Raw genomic sequence first — 19,368 nt, 5'->3', positions numbered from 1 at the left:
AGACATTAAAGAAAAATCCTACCATCTCAACACTTAAAAAAACCACATTGAACTAATTCAGCTGACCAATACGTTCTCATTTTTAGGATGGAGAGTGGGGCAGGATTGGGGCGGTGATGAAGAATCCCCTCCTTCTTAAGGGAGGGGACTCATAGCCAGGCTTGTTGAGGGGGAAAGGGATTTTTTAAATATTGAGGGCAAACTGCAGGAAGTAATGCTTAGATTCTTGTGGTAGGAAGCCTGTCAATTACTGATGAGTCAGGCCAAGTGGAGATGAACTGCAGCCTAATCACAGGTCTCTGGAGACTAGTCAACAAAACACAAATGGACTTCTTAACAACCTACAACTTTGTCACCATGACTATGTCACTCGTAACTTTGTTTGTACTGATGTTAGAAGGCTGTTTTTTAAGAGACTGGTGATAAAGGCTCTGTCTCAGAAAATGAACCTATTGTGTAGGCAGATCAATTCGTCTACTTCATGTGCAGCCAAGGAATGAAAAAAAAGATTGGTTTCCAAGTCAAGTGAATAGCATCTATCTGTGTTAAATGTTTAGTATGATCTATGTAATAAATAAATCAAGCTTGATTTTCCATCTTTCTTAAAACTTAGGATATTTGTTGGAACCTAGAGTTTATAAAACATATTGATATAGAAACAATCAATCAATAAGCATTTAAACACTTTCTCTATGCTTGGTGCTGTACTAGGTGCTCAGAATCCAGAGACAAAAGCTAAACAGCTGCTGTCTTCAAAGAGTTTACATCCTAACAGGAGAGAGACAGACAGAGAGAGAGACAGAGAGAGAATAAGCACATTATAAAAAATAGCAGATGTAAAGGAATGCCTGAGTGGAAAGCACTAGCAGCTAGGGGAACCAGGAAAGGCCTCATGTAGATGACAGCTGCTGTCTTCAAAGAGTTTACATCCTAACAAGAGAGAGACAGAGAGAGAGAGAGAGAGAGAGACAGAGAGACAATAAGCACATTATAAAAAATAGCAGATGTAAAGGAATGCCTGAGTGGAAAGCACTAGCAGCTAGGGGAACCAGGAAAGGCCTCATGTAGATGGTAGCATTTAAATTGGATCTTGAAGGAAATCTGGAAATCCAAAAGGCCAAGGTGAGGAGGGAGAATGGAAGGTATGGGAGACAATTTGTGCAAAGTCATGGAGATAAAAGATGGAGTGATGTGTATATGGAACTTCATGAAGGCAACTGGATTGACAAATGTGTGAAGGAGAATAATGTGTAAGGCTGGGTATGGGTCAAGTTGTGGAGAGCTTTAAATGCCAAAGGATTTTGAAGTCATGGGGAATTTGATTGGTTGTGGAGTGACATGGTCAGCTTTGCACATTAGGAAAATCACCTTTACAGCTGTGTGGACTGGAATGGGGAGAAATTTGAGGAATGGCAAACAAATAGGAGATGATTCAAATAGCCCAGGTGAAAGAAGCTGAAGGCCTGAAGTAGGCTTTTGGTTATATCATTGGAGATAAGGGGATATATGTGACAGATGTGGTGGAGACAGAAATGACATTATTTGGCAACTGACTAGCATACATAGGGTGAATGAGGAATTGAGGATGGCATGGAAGTTTTTAAACCTGGGTGCCTGAGATGACAATGGCATCCTAGATAATAATGTTGACTGACAAGGGGTCAGTTTTGATGAGAAACAATGAGTTGTTTTGGACATAATTGAGTTTGAGATGCTATGGGGTATCCAGTTTAAATGTCTAGTAGGCACTGTGATGTGGGATTGGAGTTTGAAGGAAGCCTAGAGCTAAACAGAGAGATCTGGGAGCGTCGATTACATTGAACAGATTGGTAAAGAACCTCCCCTTCAGATTCACATATTTATAAGATAATATAACCTAAGAACATTTGAGAAGTACAAAATAGTGGGTTTTGCTATTGTCATGAGGATCGAATGAAGAATTTGGGGTGTTTAGTCTGCAAAAGAGAAGACTAGCAGGAGGGTGGGGAGAGAGAGCTATTTTCAAGCATTTAAGGGTTTGTCATGTGAAGGAGGGACTACATTTATTGTTTGGCCCCAGAAGACAGAACCAGGAGCTATAGGTGGAAGTTGCAGAGGCAAATTTAGGCTTGGTGTTAGGAAGAAACCTCCTGACAATTAGAGCTGTCCCAGAGTGGGACAGCTCAAGGGGTGGTAGGTACTTGGAAGTCTCAAAGCAGAGACTGGCTGACCACTTGTATATGTTGTGATCAGGTTTCCTTTCATGTATGGGTTGGACTAGATGGCAGTTGAGGTCTCTTCCAACTCTCAAATTCTATGATTCTTTATTATCAAGAACTGGATTATAAGTTACTGGTTGGAAGGAATCATATCCCATTTAAACTTGACATATTTTCTCTAGTGCTCTAGACATAGCAGATGTTAATTGAATCAACAAGCATATATTGAGAACCTATGACAGGCACTTGTGCTTAGTTATGGAATAAAAAAAGAAAAAAAATGAAAGTCCCTGCCCTCAAGGAACTTAAATTCTACTGGGGGGAAACAACATGTAAACAGAAAATTAAATAGAAAAAATAGTATGCGTGTGGGGACAGGGACACTAACAATTGGAGGAATTAGGAAAGGCTTCTTGTAGGAACTTGAGCTAATAAGCCTTGAAGGGAACTAGGGGTTCCATGAGGGCAGAAGTATGGAGGTAGAACATTCCAGCCATGGAAGTGGGAAATAGAATGTCCTGTTCTAGGAACAAGAAGGCCAGTTTGAATGGAAAATGGGGCAATTGAGCAGGTACTCATTTATTAATCAACAAATATTTAAGTGTGTGGTACTTCTGAGGCCCTGTCCTACACAGTAATAGGATAACAAAGAAAAAACAAAAAAGAAACAATTGTTGCCCTTAAGAAGCTTGAGTTCTTTTCATACAAATGATATGTACACAGATAAGAAAATATAAAACATATACAAAATAAATGCAGGGTAATTTTTGGGGGAGGGTTATGATTGGAAGAAGGCAATAATAATCGAGGGGTCAGGAAAAGCTTCACAGAGAAAATGGGGCTTGAGGTGGGCTTTGGAGAAGGCTAGGGATTTAAAGAGGTTGAGGTGATGAGTGCTTTCGAGGCACAGCCTACGTATGCATAAGGCATGGAGGTGGGAGATGAGATGTAGGGCAGGTGGGGGAATTAGGAGAAACAGGAACAGCAAGTAGGCTGGTTTGGCTGGACAATAGTGTGAAGTAATGAAACACAAATTTGGGAAGGTAGGCAGGCGCCAGATTGTGAAGGGCTCTAAATGTCAAGTGGGGAAATCTGAATTTGGTGCAAAGGACTATAGTGAGCCAAGGACGCGTTATAACGATAACAGCTAAATTACTTATATAGAACTCACTATGTGCCAGGAACTGTGCTGAGCCCTTTTTAATTATCTCATTTGATCCTCACAACCCTGAGAGGAAGGTGTTGTTGCCTTCCCGGATGAAGATGTAGAAGCAAACAGAGGTTAAGTGACTCACTCGGGGTCATGCAGCTAATGAGTGTCTGAAGCCAGATCTGAGCTCAGGTCTTGCTGACTCCAGACCCAGCACTTTATCCACTGTACGTACCACCTTGCCGGGCAGGTTAGTGACATGGGCAGAACTATACTTTAGGAATATTATTTTGGCAGCTGTGTGGAGGCTCAACCGGACGTTGCTTATTGAGGTAGGTGAATCGATTAAAGGCTTTTACATAATTTGGGTGAGAGGTACTGAAGGTCTGGAATGGGTGGTAAGCTGAGTTAGTAAAGTGGTTAATTGCTAGAGATGTTATAGAGATTCAATTGACAAGATACGGGGGATGAGGGAAAAAAGAAGTTCAAGGGATGACTGAGGGCACAAACTAAGTGGGGAGGTTAGGAAGGTCAGGTGAGTTATTTGGGGCATGTTTAATAGGGGGCACCTATGGGAACATCAGTTGGAAATCTTCAAAACACAGTTGCTGATGTGAAAGTGGAGCTCAGGAGAGAACAGGGTTGGATATAGATCTCTATCTATGTTTGGGAGTCACCTACACAGACACAATTGAACCCATGGGCATTGTTGAGATCACCAAGAGAGAGCAGAGTAGAGAGAGATGGGCCCCAGTCAGAACCATGAGATCTACCCTTTTTATTAGGAGAACATCAATTAAAACAGCCACACAGTCCTACTAAAATAGATTATGGCTGTTTCCTTCCTATTTCACTTTCTCCTAATTTTACTTTAGTTTCAGTAAGTCAAGTATTAATTTAGTCACAATTTTAACACTATGCCTCAGGAATCCAAAACTCAGAACATGCAGGGAGGTCTAAAAGGCAGTTAGGGTCTTGTAAACTTCTCTTGCTCTTTAGAAGACGAGTGTACAGTATTTACTTCGTAATTTCACGGTGCTTTCAAGAAACTATTCTGCCATCATATGCATCAATATCGTCACCATAAATTACAGGTAAAGACTATTTCATTACTCGCAAATTTTAAGATACCCTCAGTCAGCTGATGTTTAATGAGTTCTCATTCTGCAATATGCTTAACGGAAGAGTGGCTTACAAAATGTTTGAACGTCATATGTGACTGGCTAAAACTCACTGTCAAATAGGCTTGACCTACTTTTGCAAGTCTACAAGGTTAGGCTGTGTTTCAGTTCACCAAGTCTGTAGAGGTTATTGAGAAGAGGCTGGCCAGGCTAAAGGATAGGATAAAAGGAACCAGAGGCCATCCTCCTGTGGATGAAGAAAATCAAGCTCAATTAGTGCTAGAAAGGCAACAAATTTCAGATGCTGGCTTGCAGCATGGGTTGAGGGAGTTGGGGTGGGGTTAAGAGCCATCTGAACAGATTCAGTCCTGGTGCTAGACAAAAGGGTTGTCCTATGGCTAATGGTAAGCCTTTGAAGCAGTACCTCTCATTAAATATAAAAATTCTGAATGATGTACCTTTCTCATGCCTAGAATTAAGTGACGGGACAGAATTAAAAGACTGAAATGGTCTCCACTAAATATTGCACATAAGGATCCCTGCAGGCACATGACTTAGAAAGCCACACATTAACATTATGTTTTATTGTATTTTTAAAAATATTTCCCAGTTTTCCCCAAATTTTAATCGGTTCAGGCTGTGCTTGGAGTGTGTGAGCTGCATATTTGACACATCCAGTTGTACTGAAGTTCAGTAATCCTTTCTATTACACTAAAAGGAGGCAGCATGGTAGAGTGCTGGATTTGGAGTCAGAAAACATGGATTCAAATAAGCTGATACTACCAATTTTAATCTGGATAAGGTGACCTCTCTGGATCTGTCTCCTCAAAGTATCCCTTCTAGCTCCAAGTTCCTATAAACAATTATTTAATACCCCCTACTCATTCTGATACTGCTTTGCAACTCTCTAATAAACGTTATACATCCTTACACATATATGAATATTATGCATTATGTTTTTATCTACAAAACTGCAGGCTCCATGAGGTCAAGGATTATCTTATTTGAACTTTGTAAACTCCTCCTCAATGGCTAGACCATGCCTAGCACAGAGCTCTAGACAAGAGTAAAAAGGCACTAAGATGCTTGTTGAAGTAACTTATTGCTCTCTACTAGCAAACTTGCACTGTACTACCAACTTTACATTTCTTTGATGTGTGTACTTACCATAGACGATGGGGTTTAACTAGCTTTTATGTAGCACATCAAAAGCAAAGAATTCTGTTCGAAGTATTAACAATTTATTCTGCATTGGGAGTCAGGACACCTGGGTTCTAGTCTCAAGTGTGCCATTAAGTGACCTGCACAAAATCATGTAGCTAATCTCTTTGGAACTCAGTTTCCTCACCTGTAAATGAAGAGATAAACAAATGATTTCCAATAAGGAAATGCTCAAAAAAATCCTGTGATTCTATGCCTTACAGAATCAAGGACTAAATTATTTTAAATATCCTCAATATTGATAAAATGCCTAGTTACCTAGTTTCCATATGAACTACCAGGTCTTGTGAATATGTCGTATCTTTTGGCAAAATGTCTTCTTTAGAGACACTATTTTTTAAATTGCTTTAAAATGATAAGTCTAAAAAACATTTACTTTTAAAATTTCTTTTTTTTTTTTCAACACAGGACAGTATTTGGGTAAAAACTTCAAAGGTGATGTCCCAGTGTCTTCCAATTACAGCATTCACCATCATTTAGTGCACAAGCTTGCCATTCTTAGTCAATATATAAATTTAATGGTGTGTGTGTGTGTGTGTGTCTGTGTGTTGTGTGTGTGTGTGTGTGTGGTGTATGTGCTGCGTGCCATGCTCATTTAAGATACAAGGAGAATTTCACCTAAAAGAGCAAAGTAGAAGGTTAAAGTGATTCTGAAGGGTGCAGTTGTTCACAGACTAAATGCTGATTGAAGCGGACTGAAAACCAACTTGGCATCATCCCAAATAGCCAAGAGGCCACTCCGAATGGATGTGCTAAAGATGGGAGGCCTCATAAGAAGAAACAGATATGAATTTAGTAAGTGTTATGTATATCATGGGGGCAGGGCAGATGGGGAAATGAGGAGAAAATAGGATGGATATTATGATTAAGTTTGTTGAAAAGTCTGATGGAAGCATCTGATGGTAGAGAAAAGCATTAAGAAAATGGTCATCCAGAGACAAAGAAAACAGCAAATCATTCATTCACGATTCACAGGCATAATTAAAAAGATAAAATCCTTTGACTTAAAACAATCTTGAACTAAAATAGGTAATATAAATAATAGCTTCCAATCCCCACCCCTAAACACAGTACTTCCTTAAACAATAAGTTAGTGTACGGGTATTACGAGGATACTGAAAATTTTCAGTTTTTATTAGATTTTGTGTAAGGTAAATACACTATTGCAGCAGAAAGCCACACAGCTCATTCCTATATCATATGAAATAATTTGCCATTTTATATACAAGTTTGAATGACAATCTTCAATTTTTCATCAAAAACAAAAATAAATCAAAAAAAGCATGTTGGGGGGTTAGAATCACATGGAATACAGAAGAATATTGGCATTACACAATATCTTACATAAAAATTGTGAATAAGTATAGAGTTCATCAACTTTTTAAGGCAGAAAACAAGGGGGTGAAAGTCAGAATTTTAAAAAAGGGGTGAGAGGAAGAGAAAAAAAATAGATGCTTCACCTCTATGAATATATGGAGGGATAACTTTAATTAGGAACATAAGAGTAACATGAAAAATAGTCAACAAGCCAAAATATTTTAACAAAAGACAAGTACAACATTTGTAAACAACTGTATAACAAAAGCCTTCAGAACATGCTAATGGTGCTATATGGAAAATACTGGTGATTGATTTTTGTTTGACTTAAAAAAATCATTGCTACTGCATAGATCTCAGAGGAAACAAATATTTTTCTTCACAGGTCTTTTTAAGGTAGGCATATGTTACATAGGTAGAACCAACTTTTAGTAATCAAGGTTGATCATTTAGTTGGTAGATCAGCTAAAATTCTTGTTCTCCTTCCTTCTCAACCTCACTCGTCTTTGATGGTCAAGGCAAGAAGGTTAAAAAGTAGAATGAATCAAATTTGGCTTCTTGATAAAACTGCGTTTAGGAGGGTGAAGAAATTGGTTAACATGAAGTTTGGGGATTATTTAGGGATTCACATGATCTATCCCTGTTCCCCATTACCACGCATAATTAGTCATTGTCTTTACTCCCTTGTTAAAAAAATAAAAACAAAACAAAAAATAAACACACATAACTTTAGACTGGCAATACAAACTACTAAACAAGTTGAGTTTCACTCAATGTATAGGAGAACTACAGTACTTAAAAAATACGAGTTGACTGTAAACAAAGAAGCAACTGCTCTAAAAATGGCCATGTGAACTATGTACCATGTCCTCAAACTAGCATGACCTTCACATAAGCTAAAGAACTTCTATTTCCCCTTTTATATATAGGTAGTGACAGCAATAACCAGTTGATATCCTGAGATATGATCTGGCATCTGCAATTATTAACCATGCAGGTGAAATCATGCCTTCACATCCATGCTGCTATGCATCATGCTTTGAAACATGTTATGAAAATCACTGCTCATGGACTGAGTCCATTTCAGTAGATTGACAGATGTATGAAAGCAGCAATGCTTTGGATAACTGTGCTATTCATAATTCTACAGTTATTTTCTCTGCCAATTATGTTTTGCTATAAATATGTGTGCCCTTAAGTTGATCCCAATATCAGTTTCAGCTAGCTAATCAAATTATTTGGGAATGATAACCCTCCCTTTATTTAAAAAAAATGAAAATTTTTGCTTCCAGAGACTTCCCAAGAATAGATTTAAGCTAAAAATGGCAGTCTTTAGTAACAAATCATCCTTCATCTTTCTAATAACTATTATCTCTCTCAAACACATACAAATAAATGCCTGTGCATATAAACACACATGTACAAAAACACATACCATGAAGCTTAGTGGAAAGAGAAAATGGAAGAAAAAAAGTCCTTTTTATGACTCATATTTTAATCAACAGTTCTAACATTAAGACTAAATGCTCATCTGAAATACAGCACTAAACACCACCCATAAAAGTTTCAATTATCTTTTTGGCATTTTGATGACACAGCAACCTGTTATTTTAAAAATTTTCTCCTCAGAAAATATAAATGCTTTCAAAATTTGAGAATAACATCTTATCCACTGGGACTGACTTTATGCCAGCTGAAAAGATATTACTAGGCTATAGAAATTCTAAGTACTCCATGATCTTTTATTACTACTTTAAAGTTATTTCTATCCACATGATTGTGGGCAATGAAGGATACACACACACACAGAGTCTCTCTCTCTCTCTCTCTCTCTCTTATTCCATTTCTAGATGATGAAGTGTGGCTCCTTTTCTTTTCAGGCAAAGAGGAGGTAGCAGGCATTCACTCTAGGACAGGCTTGCTTGGAGAAGGCATTACTCACATCACTGGAATACAGAGAGGGCTTGATGATTTGATGTTGTTTGCTTTTACTTCTTAACTTGACCCTCTCGATTTTCTAGCTTTTATTTCTTGTTTAGTGGATTCTTTTTCTTTACCAAATCCAAATCTTTCAAGCCAGAACAACTCATCGCGTCTATGAGGAATCCTGCTTCTTTTTCCATAGCTTTTCAAATACGTAGTATAAAACCAGGCATATATTACTGTGGAAGGAATGATCATTTAAGATAGATCATTTTCATTGGCTTTTTAGTTTCATTTAAGAGATATGGGAGGCACAAAAGTTCTAAGTTCAACCCATGCATACATACAATCATACTTAATTAAAAACATTTAAAAAAGAGACATTTTACTTACTGTATTGCCATCAAATTGCAGTTCAGTAAGATAAGGCCAAACTGCTCCTTTTCTAAAATGAAGCAATAGCTGCTTACTTATCTTCAAAAATCTTATGGAAGGAAATCAGTAAGGCAGGGGCGTTGGCATCAGATTGCCTTCCATTTTACATCATCCCTATGGGTCAAATGTCTCTGCAATGTATCACCAATTATTCTAGGACAGCACTTTGTCTTTAAACTTGGGACATGCTTCTTTTCATCTAAAAGTGATATTTTGAATTTGCTTGAGATGAGATACAAGAACAAAACTATTCTCCAAGTTTTTGTTTTGTTCTTACTGAGGTAACATCCTAATGTGAAAACCAAGAAGATCTTGCATATAGCAGCCATTTTAACCCACTTCCTCTTTCTGTCAGGCTAGCCTTGACACAATAAGCATGCATGCACAGTCATGGTTCACTGTATCTGCCTTTATGCTAAATTCTGCTGCTTATTCAAGTCACGGATGTCCCATGTTATTCAACAGGACTGTTGAACTGCATGTCCACCAGAAGAATAGGAAAATAAATGATGTAACAAATGCAGCAAATATAGGGAGTAGGCATTCAGGACACATCAAGAAGCTAACACTCATGAATTATAAGTATTAATGTTTCCCCTCCCCCCTCAAAAAAAAAAGTCTTTCTGTGCATGATTTTCAAATCCAAGGTCTCAGAGAATCATGAAGTGCCTTGTCGTTTTTGTTGTTGACTTCTGATGACCTCTAATGTTTTTTGCATTGCTGGTAGTACGTGGAAAGACTTTTGTTTTCATCTAAAAGCTTTTTATGTTCTTGTACCAGACGAGATGTATTTTGCTGGTCTTTTTCATCCTGGTCCAGTTCTGCTACTAGTTCTTGCCTAAAAATTATACCACATAATAAAATGTTAATTATGATAACAGAATTTATATAGTATTTGTTGCTAACTGGTAGTTCAAGCAATTACAGTTTTAGTTCTGATCCATCATTATGTATGCCAAGCAGACTGTTCCAATAATATAATCATACTGTAGTGGGATGGAAAGTATCTTCTAAAACTATTTTATCATTTCATAATCCTAATATAACTACAGAAATAACATAATCCTTTCTTAAATAACTGCACTCCTAGAACTACAGGATTTAGAGATGATAAAAGTGAGGCACAACAACTTAAAACAGCAACAAAAATCAGAATATCATGTCTGATCCACCTTACTACCTCCTATATCCTTTTTATCCAGTCTGGAAAAGACTGGCAGGGGAGAGGTTATTTCTTGTGGTACTGGGGGTGAGGAGAATAGGGTACTTGGCTTTATCAAACAAATTCTACTTCAATATTCATGCTATGAAGTCACAATCATATTAACTAGTGCAGCTCAGCCAAAGATGTAGATAAGACAGTTCCAGCCATTTAATTGAAATAGATGCTATCTAACAGAAATCCCTTTCCTGTTTTAGAATACACTACTTTGCTGGAAACACTGGGCATTCTTTGGATTGTGACATGTAAGCCCCCCATAATAACACATTTGGATTATATTACTTGATTCTGCATATATTTTCAGAAAAGACCTAATCAAAGACCTTGACAGAGCTTAAGCCAAGAGAGCTTGCTTTTATTGAAATCTTCTAAAATCGACAGACTTTAGTGTTAACTTATAAAATGAGTATGTCAGAAATGGATTTGGGCAGGGAGAACAATTACTATAAAATTCTCAAGTAGAATAAGTTTTTAAAAAGAGAATGTAAAATGAAAACATCAAGTATTTAAAATGGTAAAATTTCTTGCCTTTCTTGTTTAGAATTTTTCTCAGTGTTTCCCCTTGCATGAAAATTTACTTAATTTGGTAACTTAAAAGTATCAACAAAATTATAAACATCAAGTGTCACTGGTTTCATTAACTTGAATTAAAATTTCTAGAATGGTTCATTTTGTATCTAACCCCACCTTCAACTGGCAATAATTTGTTCAAATATTTTTCCTATAACAACTACACTGATTTGGTATGCCAGTGGGTAATAAATAATATTTATATATAATAATTTATCAAAATTCAGAAAGGCCCAACCCTCAAAATAACAAGTAACTTATAACAAGTTACTTCATTGTGATAGCATCCTTCAATTTTCAATTCATTCCTATACCAAAACTGGGACAATTAACACTAATTTTCAGCATATTTCTTCAGATAATATTGCTTCCTCTGGGGATTTTATTTTAGTGACCACCACCAGCACCAATTTGGTCATGATTAAACATGCATTTCCTGAGTGTCAAGTCAAAGACTAAGAGGAATACAACTGCAGATTGTAATGGAATTAAGTACAAAATGGAAAAGAAGTACAAAGAAAGACATATGGGAACTCAACTTGATTTGGGTTGAACAAGTATACTTATGGGCATGTTGCAATTTCAGAATAATATGACTTTCCCAAATATACACTGGAGGGTTGTTTTATTAAACATTTCTGTGAATATCACACTTCTAAAATAATAGAATAAAGGAGAGGCACTGTAGCACAGTATATAGAGATGATGGCTTTAGAGGCAGGAACATCTATGTCAAAAAATCTTGCCTCTGACCCATACCAGCTGTACCTGAGGAAGTTATTTAACTTTTCAGCACTATAGGCCAGAGGGGTCCACCATGTAGCCCACATCACTCCTGAGAGAGGCCCAAACCAGATTAAAATATAACTGGGAAATATGTAACAAAAAAAAAATATGTAACACAGATAATGCTAATACATAGTTTTCTAAGTCAATGTGCACCCTAAAAACACCGATAATGCTAATACATAGTTTTCTAAGTCAATGTGCACCCTCAGAGATCTTTATGTATAGTTCACTGTTTTGACAACACTGCCCTATGCATCTTTCTAAGACTATAAAATCACAGTGCAGGTGCTGATCTGCACTGGAAGAAGCAATTTCCTCCCTAGGAGTTCCCTAATGCAATGAAATCACAAATCTGGTCCTAAAAGTCATTACCATCCTAGTAATAATAATAAAATACTAAGTATGAGTCACTTGAGATAGTTTACTTACATGAGAAAACCTTTTTGTGTGATTAAGCCTTTCAGTAGTATTTTAACTTTAAAAGTTTTAAGTGCAGGAAATAAGAGTTGTAATACTACTGATGCATCCCCCTTAGTACTAAAAATGGCACATATATAAGCAATCCAAAGGGCCCATTTAGAGATACAGTGACCCCTGCAAGTAGTCAGCAGTATATTTAAACTTTGGATTATGGATTATCAATGAGGGATTGAGGTTAGGAACATAGTTATTAATTCTGAAGACATGTTAATCTTCATTTTTGCAAAAAATATTACCCTAAACTTTCCACATACTTCAAAACACATTAAAAATCTCTATGCATGAAAATTGACCAGGATGATGAAGAGTTTACTTACTTTCTCTGCAAAAGTAATGCTATTTCTGTTTGAACTTTCATATATTCTTGGGCCATTTTACAATGCTGTTCAAACACAGCCATGGATTCTTTGGAGTTTGGGCACGGTGCTAGGGGCTGAAAATAAATCAGACATGTTAAAACATAATCAAATGAAATCTCATTATCTAATCTAGCTAGTTGGACTGTGACTGTAATATATTTATCCAGTACCAGGTTGCACAAACCAGTAAGCTTTTAAAAATAAGTGCTAAACCATGTCCTGGAAAATCTCAGTGCACTCCTGCCAGGGTTAACTCAGAACTTAAATTTACACTTGCTGTTTTAACACTTTCTTTGTTACACAGAACCATGACTAAAGCTCTCTTAGCTAAGGGTATTAAATTTCAGGTTGCCAAATTATTTGTATTATACCAAAAGATGTTTATAGCTCACATAATCACATGCAGAGGCACTGAACCTTGTTATTATTTATATATTCAGCCCCCATTAACACCAAAATGGATTGCAGAGTGTGTCGAATAATGAAGTAACTCACATAACTGCTATGTTTTAATGTTCTGATCTTAAAGAACAAAAATGGTACACGAAATAGTTGTGAATAAAGGTATAACAGTCTTTTAAAATGAATAATGAAACATAAGAGCAGATCAATCTGAACGTTTCTCATTTGATTACCCAAATTAAAAAGCAACTTACTGGAACTTCATTCAAAAGCAAAAACAGGCCAGTTGTCATCTCTAAAGAGAAATTCTTTTTAGTAAGAGTATTGAGTTAAAGAGTGTTCAGCAAGGAAACAAACATGTTACCTGAAGTTGGTGATCCAGTGTAAGGTAGGCCATTGGGATGGAGTTATCTGATCCATTAGTATCTAGAATTCAAGCATTCATGTGTTTTTTTTTTTTTTTTACTTCATGACAAAGATAATTACATAAAGAAACTGAGAAGTATGCTTTGGATTTTATAATTTTCCACATGAAATAATGTGTATTAATAATTATCCCAAATGATTATAAATAAAAAAAAACCTCGCCACTATAGAATGGCCAATAAAGTGTTTGTATAAATGCGAAGTAAAATGAGATGTGGATTTATCAGATGTTTTTCTTAAAACCATGCTCTGATACCTTAGCATTAAGCTGGCTGACAACCATCACAACAAAATGAAACAGAACTCAACACAATTCATTTTAATCAAAGATTCTCCCTTTTGGCAGAGACTTGACAACTGGATGCTTCAAACTCTGGTCCAAACAAGTACTAGCCAAATCCTGTCTCCCATCATTTCCCCTTTACATCAGGCTTACTTAAGGCTGTGCCTTACAGAGTGAACTAACTGGTCAATTTGGTTGCATTAATCTTCTAATTGGTTCTGCTAAAACAGTTTAAATGTACTGGGGAAAAGCATGGTGGAATGACATTAGAAATTTTAACAGCACATCTCATTATTTTTCCTTAGTTGCTACCAGAGGACAAAATGGTGAACTGGTAGCATTCTACTGATTAGTACTCCCCAAGGAATGCTAGAAATGAAGACAAGGCCAGCTGAGACACAGTATTCAATCTACACAAACAGGTTCATGGCTCAGTGACCTGATTTGCTGCTCCCTACCGTACTCCATCTTGCCTCTCTGGTATCTTAAGAGTTCTTTAGCTGTGATGAATCATTCTACAGGTTTCATATGTAATCCACTTTTCTGTTTTTCTTTGTATACTGAAGTATTTATGTTTGTTGATGTTTAAGTTATAACAAACAAGAAAATTTCTATCTTTAAAAAAAGTTTTTAGCAAATACGGTAAAAACTACCAAATACAGACTAAGCTGGGGGTAAAGGGGAAAAAGAAGGGTAGAAGAAAGGAAACTGAAGGCAAAGAAAGCCAGTCTGAATTAGCCTAAATTTATCGAGCCCTTTTAAAAAAAGGCATTTTATTCCTTTTATGTACACCCCAGTCTGTAGAAATGGGCTAATAAAGTATTATTGCCTTGTAGGTCTCCAAGGAAGTTGCCTTAATAAAAAGATATGAATAATTAGTATGTGTTTCTAAAATGCTTTAGTACTTGAATCAAACAGTTGTTTTGAATATCTACTTAACATATTTAGCCCAGGCATGGGGAACTTGAGACCTGGAGCTCAGTTTCAACTGGCTGATTTGCCTTCCAGTTGGGCAAGAAGTATTTCAATTACGCCTACGGTTATACAAGCAAAACACGTTTAGTTTTCAGTAATACAACAAACAGTCAGAAAGACACAGTGGTATAGATTGCTAGAGAGCTGGCCTTGACACCAGGAGGCTCTGGGTTCAAGTCTTGCCTCTGATCCAGTCTAGCTGTGTGACCCTGGGCCAGTCACTTGATATCTAGTGCTCTGGGCCAGTGGTATCAAACTCAAAGAGAAAATGGATCTCTGCTGGCCACATACTGATTTAGAAAACCACAAATTAACATTGTTGTATTTTTAAATACTCCCCAATTACATTTTAATTTGGTTCTGGCAGCATTGGAAGTTTATGGACTTCGTAGGCGAATGGGTCTGATACCTGTGCTATACACAACTAAGACTCTGAGATGTTGGCATTGGTAGAGGGATGTTTTCTCGCTTGGGATTCCCAATACTACTAAAATGACTGGTTCAGTTTTTATCCCAATCCCTAACAAATTGTCCCAACGAGAGTTATGTTATGCTATGAACATGATTGTCTTGCTACTGCTTACTACAGCAAGTCTAAATTCCTCTGTCTGCCTTTTGAGGCTGTTTGTGATTTGGTTCTGCCCTACATACATATCTAATTTAATTTACTACTGCCCTCCAACTGGTACCTTCTACTCTAGCCAGGCTTGCTTCCTTAATCTTTCTCCCCAACTTTGATTTTGTTATCTGCCTACCTCCAAGTCACCCTCCCAATTTTCTTACTGACTTTGATAGCTGGAAGACAGTCTTCTCCAACGCATTCACTGCCACCCTCAGGGATTTCAGTATTCATACTTATAATCCCTTTAATGAAAACATTTTTCAATCTTTCCAATATTAACTATCTTGTGCTACCCCATTTTGGTGAAACTGGCTTGGTCAAACATCAGACCTCACTCACTAGGTGAATTATTCCACTTTGCAGGGTCTGAACTTTAAAATTCTACTCTCACCCTATCTTGACGCATTTCCCATTCCCTTAGTCACACTAATTCTACTGCTTACCATGCCTTCTGGGATCCTTTCGTTGCCTCTTTCAGTTGATCATTCCTACTTGTCTTTAATCACCTCTATACCTAGCCTTGATCTCATGATCAGACATTTTAATGCTTTAGTGGCTGCGACCACAAAATCACCTGTCATGTTGATTTGAAAAACTTCCTCTCTGGGGTACCCTCCTCATGCAATTTTTTTTTTCTGCTTTTGCTCAGGGCCTTCTGAACTTCATTGGAGAAATCAAGTCTAAAAATCAGGCTGATTTAAAAATTTATTGGTACATAAACTTCAGTAGGAACCTTTGCTGTGACTCTACAATCCTTCTATCTTTATCTGACTCCCTATCCTTTCTCCTGAACTTTCCTGCCCCCTGTCTCACCGCCATTCCCCACCCCTGCCCTGAGTTCATCTTCCATATCTACAGCAGAAATCAAAGCTGTTCACTGAAAATGCTGGAACAATCTAATATAAACTTCCTCAGCTTTCCTCCATTTATTCCCCAAACCTCAGGCTCCTCACATCCATTCTTTCCTGTGGTAAGATGAGGGGCATCCTTTCTCCCCACTAACACTAATCCCTAAACCCACAACCTGGATCCCATTCCCTCCTGACTTCCAAGTATGAAGGCCTTCCCTGAATCCTGGTCTCTCATTTCACTCAGACCTCAGGGAACACCTTATTTTGCTACTAATGTATTTTTCACATCATATTGTTTACTACAGCTCTCTAAACCTAACATTTCTTTCAGTACATGTACAACACAGGGCTCTGCATATAGTAGGCACTTGAAACCTATTATTTTAATCTCTGTGCTTTTGCTTAAGTTCTTCCCCTTTGGCTTTTACTGATACCTCCTTTCTCTGGATCCTTCTAGCACTTATGGTCTATGTTATAGCATTACCACCTGATTGTATATCAGGTCTTGGTCCCCCCAGATACATTTTAACTTAGAGACTATGTTTTGTACTTCTGCATTAACTGAAATACCTAAGAGAGTAATGAACATATTTTTTTCTTTATGTCTTTTCATCTCAGTATCAGAAGTGTCTTTATTCTTCTCCATGTATTTCTTTCTCACTTTCTTTCTTCTATTCTCTCCAACTTAATTAGGCCCTAATATAGGGTTCTTTAGCTGCTGCATTTATCAAAGAGTTGTATGTTCCTCTTTCCTAAATGAACAAGAAAATGTTTCTAACTTGCAAAAATAACCTAGTAAACTTTCTTTTTATTTCTGTGATCTGCCAATTTCCCTGAAGTCAATGTTGCTCAATTGGAAGGAAAAAAAAAGGGTTCCCTACCCTTATGACTTGCCATCTTGTTTATGCAATTAATTTGCTGTGCAAGTCCTGTCTTTATAGAGGCACTTTAACATTGTGAACAATTTCAAATTCCAAATTAGCATTCTGAATTCATGAGATTTTATAATATTTACTTATTGCCTGACAATATTGACCAAAAAAAGGTTGTAATAGCACAACTATAAAATATCAACAAGATGAGGGTAATCTAGCTGATAGTAATGAAATTTAATTTCTCCTGGTCTAAGTCAGATTTTTGATTACCACTGGTTATCTCTGATGCTATAGGCAAGAGCAGAGGGGCAAAAAAGCCATAAAGTAGAAAAAAAAATTGGGGTGAGGTCACTTTTGTCTAATAGAATTCTTACACTTTAATATAAGTTCACAATATGCCACATGCTTGTCAAGCTGAGTGTTGGTTCAGGCTGGAAAGGGAGACAAGGTTAAGCTGGATGTCAAAACTGGGAGCAAAGGTCAGTGTTGCAGAACAAAGAGTTTGTAAGCTCTGGACAAGGTGGGCAAATTGCATCCCCTAGGTGTTACCTTCCACTGGAGGAACTTCTGAAACTCAACTGTATTAAATATAACTTACATCACAGAACTTTCTGTGTTAATAAGTGATATATTCTGGCATGTAAAACAAGCATTTAAAAAAGTTCTATTAAAACTTATGAGGTATTATGTGCTGAATTCTATGTATGTAGAGATTTAATTTACCAGCTCCTGGGTCTTAGCTCTCATAAGAGAGACATAAACTGATAGGAAGGGAAGAGTCCTTCTTTATCTGAGCAACCAAGGAGGGAGAGCTAGAATTTTCAAATGTACACATCTGTGTTGCCACATGAAAACCATGCTTCCTAGTTTCTCTACCATTGCTGGAGGTTGAGGGAGCATCACTTTGCCACAGGTTGGTGACATATTTGGCACATGTAGTTAGTGGTAAATGTATTGGGCCATCTTGGGCTATGCTCTGCTAGGAGTGAAGAAGCACCACTAAATTTAAACTAACTAAAACCAGTGAGCACACCCATTGCTAAATATAGTGCTATCCTACACGACACACATGGGAAGAGAAGTGGCCCAGTTCAGTTTTAATTAAATTATAAACATGACTAAAGCATGCCAAAAATCTATTACCATATATGGATAGTAGTTTACTTCTGTAAAGATGAATGGGTATGTGCTCGTGACTTGCAAACTCCCATTTATCACTTAGAAAAAATATGCTTGGTCTCGAATAAATTTTCAAATGGTCTAAATTCTCTACGGACACTTCAGCCCACAGGTTTAGGGCTGGAAGTGACCTCAGAGGTCATGTGGTTTAATCCTTTTATTTTAAAAGTGAGGAAACTGAGGCTCAACGAGGGAGAGGGGCCTGACTGAGGTCGCCCAGAGAGAAGAAAGTGGCAGATGGAATTCTACCTCAGGTATTCCGACTCCCACACCAGCACCCTCCCTAGTGCCATATACATGTGCCGCTCAAGCTGCTTGCGTTTCCTTACTAGACATGACACAGCTACAAAGGTGCATCAAAGTGTTTTGAAAACTGTACAACACTCTGTAGTGAGGGATATTAATATTCTTATTATTGTTCTTCACCTAAGACGATGCTGATAATGACACACCAGAATACTCTAAAACACATCTTCTTTGCCTTAGGCCATAGTTGTGACTGTGACATGATTCTACAGTTGTTTTTTAATGAAGCTACTTCATCATTTAAGTCCAATGTGATATGATGATTTTAAAGCCTATATTTGTGAATGTGTGCACTGTGGGCCAGGAATTCTTGCAGCCTATGAGGAGTACATTTTGTAAAATATATCTCACAATGTATTAAATTAGTTACCTCCTTTGGATTGGAAAGGCTTCAGGATTCATGACCATGAAAGGAAGTAAATGATTTTGGGGTTTTGTTTTTTTTGGTTACATGGTAGGATTGAAATCATCATATTCTGAGCTAGAAGGTACTTTAAAAACCAATACCCTCTCTTTACAGATAAGAGAAACAGGCTCAGAGAGGTTAAGGGGCTTGCTCACAGTCACACAGCCCAATAAGTATCAGAGGCAGGATTTGAATGTCGGTCTTCCTGATTCCAACTTCAGCACTCTATCCATGACACCATTTTAGTTTATGGCCTGG

The 19,368-nt window shown here is 37.3% G+C and overlaps 1 protein-coding gene across 1 annotated transcript in view; it reads right to left on the bottom strand.

The window, feature by feature from the left end:
• Nucleotides 1-6,794: 6,794 nt before the first annotated feature.
• Nucleotides 6,795-19,368, bottom strand: part of MAP3K7 (mitogen-activated protein kinase kinase kinase 7) — a 76,000-nt gene continuing 63,426 nt past the window's right edge. Inside the window, 4 exon segments of the mRNA XM_036767056.1 lie at nt 6,795-10,073; nt 10,076-10,203; nt 12,744-12,859; nt 13,552-13,613. Coding sequence (XP_036622951.1) covers nt 10,024-10,073; nt 10,076-10,203; nt 12,744-12,859; nt 13,552-13,613 — 356 coding nt within the window. The 3' untranslated portion in view covers nt 6,795-10,023.

The sequence above is a fragment of the Trichosurus vulpecula genome, chromosome 7 (genome assembly GCF_011100635.1).
Source record: "Trichosurus vulpecula isolate mTriVul1 chromosome 7, mTriVul1.pri, whole genome shotgun sequence".
NCBI lineage: Eukaryota > Metazoa > Chordata > Mammalia > Diprotodontia > Phalangeridae > Trichosurus > Trichosurus vulpecula.
The sequence above is the reverse complement of the archived record's forward strand: the minus strand, read 5'-3'. Positions and strand labels throughout refer to the sequence as shown.